Here is a 10,551-nt window from a genome sequence, read left to right on the forward strand (position 1 = left end):
ATATTTTTCAATTGGAAAGCATGAGGCCATCTAGCTATTTAAATTATCCATAATATATTTCAACTACCAGTAGATCTTAAAGCTCCTTTCATTTTTAAATGTGATCTAATCCTCAGTATGCCAATGGCATATGGTACATCTGCTTTATCAAATATATTTAATTGCCTTAATTCTCTAGTCTTATTTTCTTAATGAACTATTTAAATTTCCTCTTTGAAAATATTTAAATATTGTCTGAGTTGTTGCATGACAGTAAGTGATGTTTGATTTTAACTCTGGCTTGTAAATCCTAAAGGTGCTTTTTTTCCCCAAGAGGCAACTGAACTTTTTTTGTTTTTCCTTCAAGAAAAGGAAAAAGCTGAAGAAGCTTCTTGGATGAGAAGCGAAACATCTTCAAGGAAAAGCAAAGAAAGTCCAGTTGCCTCTTGAAAAAAAACACCTTTGGGACAACCATGACCTGGATGACTGAAAATCTCCTTCGACATGTGGTTTCTTGTCAGGTTTCCTTTGTAACATGAATCTGTTTTCCCATTAGGCACTTTGAGATTCCTTCAGCGGCTGAAGCCACACGCCTTTTCTCAGTCCCAGATTTTATAGGTGATGCTTGTAAGACGTTGGCCTCACGCATTCGGGGAGCTGTGGCTGCTGTCACCTTTGATGATTTCCATAAGGTGAGCTTAACTTTAGCTTCTTCTCCATGACTGTTGTTCCACCAGAAACTCTGCCATTTAGCCCTCAACATTCTGAGGATTTGGTGACCTCTCTTACGTGTAAATCCCTATTTACTTTTAAACTTGGTATACTGCCCTCCAAAACCAAGTATTAAAAATACAGCTTCCCTTCCCTGAGGTTTTGTTTATCCATTAACACAGATTGGAAAAAGTGAGATGTGTGACTAAGGATCAGTGGTGGGATTCCAAACATTTTCCTACCGGTTCTATGAGAGAGCGCTTTGTCCGCGCAGCACACAAAGACCACCCTCGGTGTCAGCGCTGGTGAACTGAGCTGAGCCCAGCTGAGGCGTGGCAATCCACTGTGCTGTGTGAATCAGCTGAGCTAAAAAACAAGGGCATATAGGATAGGGAACATCAGGGGCAGGGGGCATGGCCAGCCAGAGGTAGTATTTGCCGGTTCTCCGAAGTACTCCAAATTTCTGCCACCAGTACGCCAGAACCGGTCCAAAGCGTCTGAATACCACATCTGCTAAGGAGATGCTCCACATTTTCAACGTTCAGTAAACTTTTTTTGAGACTTGGGCATTATAGGAGAAACCCACTTTCTAGTTAGTGTTTCTTTTTAGTGGAAAGGGGAATTAAGAGCTGCTGCTATAGCTTCTCCACTGCTGCTTCCATGTCAGCTATGGTCTCAGAAGCAACAAACTGCCAGTGCTGGAATGGAGGCCTTGAAAGAATGGAAGATTCTTGTCCTTATACTGCTTTCTTCCTCTTATCAGTCTCTTCCTCCTTGCTGCATGTTAAGTAACAAAGAGACAGAGAATAGGCATTTGATTCCAAGGACGGCCAAAATCCATGCAATTACAGAAAAGTCTAATTTGGTTGGAGTTTTGCCACCCAGGTAAAATAAAACCAAGAGAGAAAGATTGAGGGGTCCTTGATGCTCTTTGAGTTTGGTTGTTTTCTTGCAGAGAAAGGACTTTCCAGATGGGAATGGGGTGGCCTGCGCGCTGGAGGAGAAATGTACTGTATTTTTCAGAGTATAGGATGCACTTTTGTTTTTGAGGAGGAAAATAGGAAAAAAAATTCTGCCTATCAGGTATTCATCTGACTAGCTTCCTTACTCTGGTCAGCTTCAGCACATACGTTTGCTGGTTTTGAGCATGCACATGCACGCTTTTTATTCCATGGTTGGGGATAAAAAAACAGTTCAAAAGCACAGCTAATCATTGGAGAGAGAAGCAATGATAAAAGCAGGAAAAGCACAGAAGATCGCTTCACTTGTTAGCACCTCATTCGGGCTCAAAAACAGCTTTGAAAACGTTACATTTGGCGTACAAGACGCACCCAAATTTTCAGCCTCTTTTAGAGGGGTAAAAGCGCATCTTATACTCTGAAAAATACGGTACTTTAGGTCAGTGTTTCTCAACCTCAGCCACTTTAAGATGAGTGGACTTCAACTCCCAGAATTCCCCAGCCAGTATGCTGTCTGGGAAATTCTGGGAGTTGAAGTCCACTCATCTTAAAAATTGCCAAGGTTGAAAAACGCTGCTTTAGGTGACCTTGAGGGAAGTCACTGTAAGGTGAAGTGAAGACAGACTTTTTGAGGGGGTTAATATTTAATATTTCTATTTGTGAATTTTCTTACTTAAATCGATGTTCCTAGAACTCAAATCGTCTGATCTGTGCTGCCGTCTTTGGGTTTGATGGAGAAGGGACCCTGCGCAACTCCATGCGCTTTTCCCCAAATGGCCTAGTCATCAGCAGCGTTGACATTCAAAGTGTGGAGCCGGTGGACCAACGGACACGGGACGCTCTTCAGCGCAGCGTGCAACTCGCCATTGAGATCACCACCAACTCCCAGGAAGCTGCTGCTCGGTATGGAGCATCTGGGGTGGGAAGCAACTAGGTTCCCTTTATTCACTTCTTATTATTAGCAATATGTGTAACTTGCCCCAAAATCTCTGGGGAATTTAAATTTATTTATTTAATTTTTACTCCACTTTTATTGCTTGATCAGTAACTCAAGGCGGTGAACATACCTAACATTCCTCCCACCTCCTATTTTCCCCACAATAACAACACTGAGAGGTTAGTTGGGCTGAGAGACAGCGACCAGCCCAGAGTCACCCAGCTGACTTATTGACTAGAACTCACAGTCTCCTGGTGATTAAGGCTGCTTTCCCCAAGGAGGGGATAACAAGGGTGGGGGATCTCTTCAGATTGCAGAGAAAGGTAACAGAATAAGCTGCATTTATTCTCTGGTGATTACAGGCTTTTAGTGACTATGGATTTCTACCTCCAGCCAGAGAAATGAAAAGGATTCCTGAATGTTTTAAGAGCTGCCAGGAAAAAAAAAAAGAAATTTTGATACAGAGGGCACCCCCTCCTTTTGAATAAGCAAAACCACAATATGGAAACGTTCTTGGTTTTGGTCACTGTTTTACTTTTCTTGGCTTGAGAAAGGGTCAGATATGAAGATATGTGACAAACACAATTTCTTTGATGTCTGAAATGTCTGCTCTTGCTGACCTAATTCAACTGCAGCTCTGTCACTTTGAAGACACTTTGAAACTCCTAAGCGTTTTCTCTGCGGCCATTCAAATTTCCAAGTCTGTTGCTGTAAAGGAATGTAGTCTGGATTCCCAGGAGGGAGGGGGTACGTTCCCAAGGATCAAGAAACCTCACAGTTCTGACAATTTGCATGAGAGAAAGAAGGTAAAGGCAGCTCCTCCTTAACAGTTCCTAGAGTGTATGTAGCCTGCTCTAGTTTGGCAAGATTCTGTCTAGAGGTGAGGAACAATAAAGAAATCTGCTTGGAAGAATCATAATACGTCTTTCTTGATTTTTGAGGCTGACCGTTGCTTTCAAATAATCAAAAAACCTACAGAATTCTCACCGATGACTTAAGAGTGGTGCCTTGGTACTCATCATTAATTGGTTTCGGAAGTTGAGATGAGTACTAAAAATGATGGGTACCAAACAATTTTTTCCCCATAAGGAATAATATTGTGAGTAACAAGGCAGCCACATTGACACGTTCTAGCTTATATATTGAATACCAAACAAACAGTGAATAACGGGACAAAATATTCACATAAAAATGGGTTGAGTACCAAATTCAACGAGTTTCAAAGCAGTTAAGTACCAAGGTGGTGTTCTCCAGCTTCTTGTTTTCTCAAAAACAAACAAAAATGGAAACAGCCTGTTCTTTCCTTCCTGACAAAGTCTCTTCTAATTTATACCTGGAGAATGCCTTTGAGTTTTTCCCAGAATAAAGAGATGCATTTTAGGTAAACTTTTTCCCTTCGTGGTGTTCATTTCCCCTGATACCATCCTCTCTTTCTCTCTCTCTCTCCAGCCATGAGGCAGAGAGGTTGGAACAAGAGGCCCGAGGTCGTCTTGAACGGCAGAAAATTCTTGATCAGGCTGAGGCAGAACGAGCCCGAAAGGAGCTGCTAGAGCTGGAAGCACTGAGGTGAGTGTGCAGGATCCATGTTGTTTTAAGGCCCAACTATGGACATTTATAGGGACGCAGTGGCTCAGTGACTAAGACGCTGACCTTGTCGATCAGAAGTTTGGCGATTCAGTGGTTCGAATCCCTAGCACCACTTAACGGAGTGAGCTCCCGTTACTTGTCTCAGCTTCTGCCAACCTAATAGTTCGAAAGCACATAAATATGCAAGTAGAAAAATAGGGACCACCTTTGGTGGGACGGTAACAGCATTCCATGCACCTACGGCATTTAGTCATGTCGGCCACATGACCACGGAGACGTCTTCGGACAGCGCTAGCTCTTCAGCTTAGAAACGGAGATGAGCATCGCCCCCCTAGAGTCGGAAACGCCTAGCACATATGTGTGGGGGAACTGTTACTTCATGGACATTTGTTCCAAACTTAGTTCTTTCCTATTATCTGAGGTCCCAGGCAGTGCTACCTAAGAATTGTGAGAGCTGGACTCATTAAATCTGGAAGTTGCGAGTTTGGGGAGGCTGATCTAGTCTTTGATTGCATATTGAGATGGTATTTCTAAAGGACTCTCTGCTTCCCCTTTCCTATTTTCCCAGCACGGCTGTGGAGAGCACAGGGGCTGCCAAGGCAGAGGCCCAATCCCGAGCAGAGGCAGCCCGAATTGAAGGAGAAGGAGCGGTTCTGCAGGCCAAGCTGAAGGCTCAAGCTACTGCCATAGAGACGGTAAGTCCTGCCAGTCCTCCCACAAACCTTTCTAGGCAAACTAGCTTCTTGATGGTGGCTGTGAGTGCTAATCTGCCCTCCAGTGCTGAGCATCATGGGCTAGAACAAAACATAGTATCTGAAAAATAGAGTAACTGATTTTGCATCTTTCCAACCCATTCTAAGCATTTCCCCTCCCCCCCCCTTTTTTTTCTTGTTTAGTACTTTGTCCCGGGCTAGAGGTTCAGTTAAGTAGAGCATACTTGGCAAAGTAGGGCACCTGGATCAAGAGTGCCCTCTTGAAATTCACTGGATTAGGATTGGGAGTGGGCGTATTGTTTGATTTTTTTTCCTTAAAAAAAAAAAGATGAAGATAGGAACAGAAAGCCTCTTGTTACCCATTTTCATCCATAAATGGCATGAAAGTTCAATTTTTCAGGCCAGATTGGGCCTTTTCAAAATTAGTGGAGTAGACTTTTTTTTGCCAGTCATTCCTGCCTGTCCTTCTTAACCATCCCTCCTTCTTGTACTGAAAACTACCGTGTTTCTTTCTTTCGACCCCCGAAATAAGCGCTTGGCCTTATTTTTGGGGAAGTATTATTTTTGAGGCAGTGAGTGAGGTCACCTCACGGCTGTTGCAATATTTTCAGGGAGGGCTTATATTCAGGGGAGGTCTTATTTTAGTGCATGCACTCAAAAGCTTGATTGGGCTTATTATTCAGGGAGGCCTCATTTTCGGAGAAACAGGGTACCTAAAAGTGGCCTGGAAAAAAAGGTAGCAATTTCAGGTCAGTTTAACTTCCAGAATCTCCCCACTCATCAAATGTCCAGAAAGTGCTGAGAAGCACAAAAAACACCCTTGGAGAAAATAGGAGGTTGAGGTGTAGCCCCTGAATTGTGTGATGTGATCTTAAATTCCTTCCTTCCTCTGTTTTTAGCCACTGAAGCTTTCATGTGCTAGATCCCAGTCGAAGCACAATTTAATGCTTTTAATTTTCAGAACAAAGCCTGTATGGGATATGGTTTTTTTCCCCCTCTCAGAATTCTAGGCATAATTATAACTGAAATATATGAAGCATCTTCTGATGACAGATGCTCTCTCTGTTCAGCTTCAAGCTTGTAGCCAGCTCTGAACTGTACTTGTAGGCTACAATTCCTGGTCTTGTTCTTTAACTTTGCTGCTGCTTTCCATTCCTGCCGTTCATATCTCCATGTTTGATGAGGAGTTCTAGAGAAATCAAAAGTTTGGTTGTTCCTAGAAAAAGCATTGCATCAATTTGTATTTTGTGTTTGGTTTTTCTGATAGACAAAACTATCTCTGGTCAGATATATAACAAAAGAAGGGTCAGATTCTGCCTGTGACTTTTTACTATTCTGCCATAACAACTTACAGAATCATGAAATCATAGGACTGGAAGGGACTTTGGAGGTCTGCTAGCCCAACCCCTGCCCAAGGCAGCAGACTTTATTGCACCAGGGACAACTGTCTGTCCAATCTTTTCGTCAAACTTCTTCAATGGGCTGTAGATACCAGCAGGTGCCTGCACTTGATCAATGACAGATGATAGCTGCTTGTCAGACTAAGAAGCACATGCTGAATTTTAAAGTCTTTAGATGACATCCATTGTTTTATATGCAGATAATAAATTTTGCTCATAGAATGGTGTCTTAGTAAACTTTATATTAGGACTTTAGTGGGAAAAGTAAAGGCAAATTAGAGAAGACCCATCGGTTGATATAGTCTTTAGATGACATCCATTGTTTTATATGCAGATAATAAATTTTGCTCATAGAATGGTGTCTTAGTAAACTTTATATTAGGACTTTAGTGGGAAAAGTAAAGGCAAATTAGAGAAGACCCATCAGTTGATATAGTCTTTAGATGACATCCATTGTTTTATATGCAGATAATAAATTTTGCTCATAGAATGGTGTCTTAGTAAACTTTATATTAGGACTTTAGTGGGAAAAGTAAAGGCAAATTAGAGAAGACCCATCGGTTGATATAGCTTCTCTAGTAAGAAGTAACAGGAAAAAAATGGTATGCAATTGTGTTGTATGAATTGTTTTAAAAATTCACATTGGTTGCTCCTTTTCTTTCACTTTAATGTTTGGATTCTGCCTGTGTGTCCACCTTTCTCCCTCCCTCCCTCCCTCCCTCCCTCTAATCTTTTCCAGGAATCAGAACTGCTGCGTCTTGCACAAGCCCGGGAACAGGAGCTGCGCTTTGCCAAAGAGCAAGCCAACATGGACGTGGCCCGGGCAGAAGCTCTGGCTGCTGTTGAAGTCAAGAAATTTGAAGCTGTGATCAAATCCCTCGGAGCCAGCACGATCCGCGACATTGCAGTGGCTGGGCCAGAGATGCAGGTGAGAAGCATAGAAAAGAAGAAGGGACTAGGAGAACATTGTTCTTCCAAATAATAGGCGTGCTTGAACTCATAGTTTATTCGTTTTGAGTTAGAATGCAACAGTACAAGGGGTTGTGGACCATGGCTTCTAGTCTACACCCTCCACCCACACACTGGCAGTGAGGGTCAGATCAACCTTCCCCAATATGGTTTTCCTCTAGTTCTGGTTGGGAATTCTGGAAGGATCAATTCTACTATATCTGGAGAACACCAAGCTGGGCCAAACAGCATGAAAGCATAAGGCAGGGGTGAACATTCCTACTGATCTAAGAGAAAGCATGTGGCACAATAAACTACAGGGAGTTCTTGACTTACAACCGACAATTGAGCCCAAAATTTCCATTGGTAAGCAAGCTAAGCTGTTAAGTGAGTTGTACCCCACTTTACGACTTTTTTGCCACAATTGTTAAGTGAATCATGCAATCATTAAGTGAATCTGGTTTCTGCCTCCCATTGACTTTGCTTGTCGGAAGCCCGCTGGGAAAGTTATGAATGGTGATTAAGTGACCCCCCCCCCCCCTTGGACAGTGCAACTATCATAAATATATGCCAGTTGCCAAGCACCCAAATTTTGATCACATGACCATGGGGATGCTGCAAACTGCTCATGTCACTTTTTCCAGTTCTGTTATAACTTCAGAACGGTCACTAAATGAATGGTTGTAAGTCAAGGACTACCTGTAAAGAGCAGGGGCTCTTCTCAGACCCATCTCAGATGCCCCAATTGACAGCAGATTAGAAATATTCATCTGAGATTTAGAAACCCTGATGCATGACTTTTTGCTTTCTGTTCCTTGCAGGTCAAAATGCTCCAAGGTCTGGGAATCCAGTCCACCCTCATTACGGATGGTTCTTCTCCTATTAACCTCTTCACAGCTGCTGGAGGATTTCTGGGGATTCTGCCCAAGCCTTCGGAGACATGAAATTGAAGGGGGAAAGAACCACTCTAGAGGAATGCTCTCTATTATTACTTAATGAGTGCCTTGCAAGAACATGGCAGGGGACCATGGGCTATATAATACTGTGCTTCCCCAGAATGTATGAATCTTTTGATGGGAGCAAAAATATAAAATAAACCTCTTTTTCCGTTGCATATCACCCTCTGCTTTGTTGTTCATCTTTTTTTGGAAGGACTGCTCCTGAAAGCAACGATAGAACCTGGATTGGGGGTGGGGGTTGTTTGGAATCTTGGTTGTTGTGGCAGAAAAGTCATCTGGAATGTGAGGAGAGAAGCATGCACTGTGAGGTCATTAAGTATGGATGTGTGTTTGGATGTGATAGAGGCAAGACTGAGCCGTTATGCCGAGCCAAGTGCAATCTTTGTTTCTCTGCATCTTATGCACTTTTGCAAATCTCTCCAAGGAGAAATGGATTGATCAATTAATGGAAGGTGAGCTCAGGCTCTCCTGCCCAACTTTCCCCTTTTTACTTAAAATTTAGTATTATCCATCTTAATTCTACAGTTACACCTACGGCAGCAAAAGAAAATTTAGGTTGGTGTACAGTGGCCATCTTGTGAGCAGATCTGCTACCCTCTTGTGCCCATCCATGTTTTTGCAGACAAGCTATGGGAGCTAATTAAAAGGAAACCTCAATCTTAGTCTGGGTTTATATAACACTAAGCTATGGTTTGTTCAACTATGGTCTGGCAAAATAATTGCATCAACCTACCAAACTAGAGCCAAATCATCCACATAACATCCAGTATTATATGAGGAATGAATCCAGGCTCCAAAAATGTAAAGTCAATATACTGATTATTTTATTGTTAATGAAAATCTTTTTTGAAGTTCTCAGCATAAATTTCAGGCAGCTTCTTAGAGCCTGTGCACATTTGAAAAAACTCTGTTCACCATACAGTTCTACAACTCTACATGGATACGGCTTTTACCTCAAAATTGTGTTTAGGTAGAGTCCCCAGCACAGATGCTTCAGTGCCAGACCAAAGTTGATTCTAGCTCCCCGTTAACACTATTTAAAAGTGGTAAATTCTTTTAAACTACAAAAGAGATGTTGGGATGACTTGGGATACTTCTAGAGCTTACTATCATAGTGGTATCCACATATGGGAAAAAAACATTTTGATAAAACTTCAGCACTTTTTCATTAGTTCCTGGCCATATGCATTGTAGTCAGGAAAAGGTTTGCTCATTTTTTAAAGAAAAACTTGGGGAACAATTAATTGACCACACAATGGATGGGTACTGAATGCTTAAGAGCGACCTTCCATAAAATACTAAAAGAGAGAAGATAGATATACAAATTATTACTGAATGTAAGGATGGTTATGTTTGAAGAATAGAGTGGTTAGCCCACCTGCTCTAAAAAGATATAAAAGTAAGAGAGGAAAGATATTTTCTCCTTTATCAGTAATAATATGAACTAATTTAAGAAGTGTAACTTCCCTTTGACATCAAGAATGCTTTCCTGTGTTCTCTGATGGGTGTGTTTATTTTTTTGGCCCATAGCACCTGTGGAAAAACTACATGATGTCAACGAGACGATGGGGTCCTTATCCCATGAGGCACCTTGGTTTGACTATCCTGACTCCGATAAAGAGAAGATCTTAGCTGTCTATAAGTTTATTGGAGAAAAACCTGAATTTATTGCTCCAAGTGAGACATGTTTGTATACGCTCTAGGGCAGAGTTTCTCAACCTTGACAACTTGAAGATGGGTGGACTTCAACTCCCAGAATTCCCCAGCCAGCACAGCTGGTTGGGGAATTCTGGGAGTTGAAGTCCACCCATCTTCAATTTGCTATGGTTGAGAAATACTGTTCCAGGGATTGCCAGAATCTCCTCTGGGAAGACCGAAATCAGGTGACACGTGAAAATTATAGCATCGGGCTAAAAGAAGCATAAATTGCCCATGTGTGTGCTGTATCCGCCCTTATTTTACAGCCCTAATTCTTCCCTTCCGCTCCCCCCCCCACCTCCATGTTGGGACTTCTAAACCTGTTTATTAGAAAAAGAAGTCCAAGGGAGGATCACTTGCTTGACGTAACACATAGATTATGCCTCCAAATCCCTGCCCTGTTTTTTTTTTTTGCAGGATTTCCTCTTATTAGATCCTAAGCCAATAAACATCCCTCTCAGCTTGTTTCTGAACAAGTGGGCTTTTCTCTGCTAGTGGCCCATGAGGAGGCCATTTTCTTTGTCTCTTCCAGGCACCTTCCCTCAGCTGTTGCGCTACATCCTGGTGGGATCCGTTCTCCTCATTCTGCTGTTCTTTGTTTTTCAGATTGTCCAAGCGTAAGTGTTGCACCAGTCCACATCTGCTGGGCCTTGGCTGGAG

The 10,551-nt window shown here is 42.3% G+C and overlaps 1 protein-coding gene across 1 annotated transcript in view; it reads left to right on the top strand.

Moving 5' to 3' along the window:
- Window positions 1-8,353, top strand: part of MVP (major vault protein) — a 35,188-nt gene extending 26,835 nt beyond the window's left edge. The window contains exons 12-17 of the mRNA XM_081932412.1: window positions 536-671; window positions 2,341-2,552; window positions 4,036-4,152; window positions 4,742-4,868; window positions 7,026-7,214; window positions 8,056-8,353. Of these exons, the coding sequence (XP_081788538.1) occupies window positions 536-671; window positions 2,341-2,552; window positions 4,036-4,152; window positions 4,742-4,868; window positions 7,026-7,214; window positions 8,056-8,178 (904 nt within the window). The 3' untranslated portion in view covers window positions 8,179-8,353. The remainder of the gene's footprint in view (window positions 1-535; window positions 672-2,340; window positions 2,553-4,035; window positions 4,153-4,741; window positions 4,869-7,025; window positions 7,215-8,055) is intronic.
- Window positions 8,354-10,551: the final 2,198 nt, after the last annotated feature.

The sequence above is a fragment of the Natrix helvetica genome (assembly GCF_964273705.1).
Source record: "Natrix helvetica genome assembly, chromosome: Z".
Lineage (NCBI taxonomy): Eukaryota > Metazoa > Chordata > Lepidosauria > Squamata > Natricidae > Natrix > Natrix helvetica.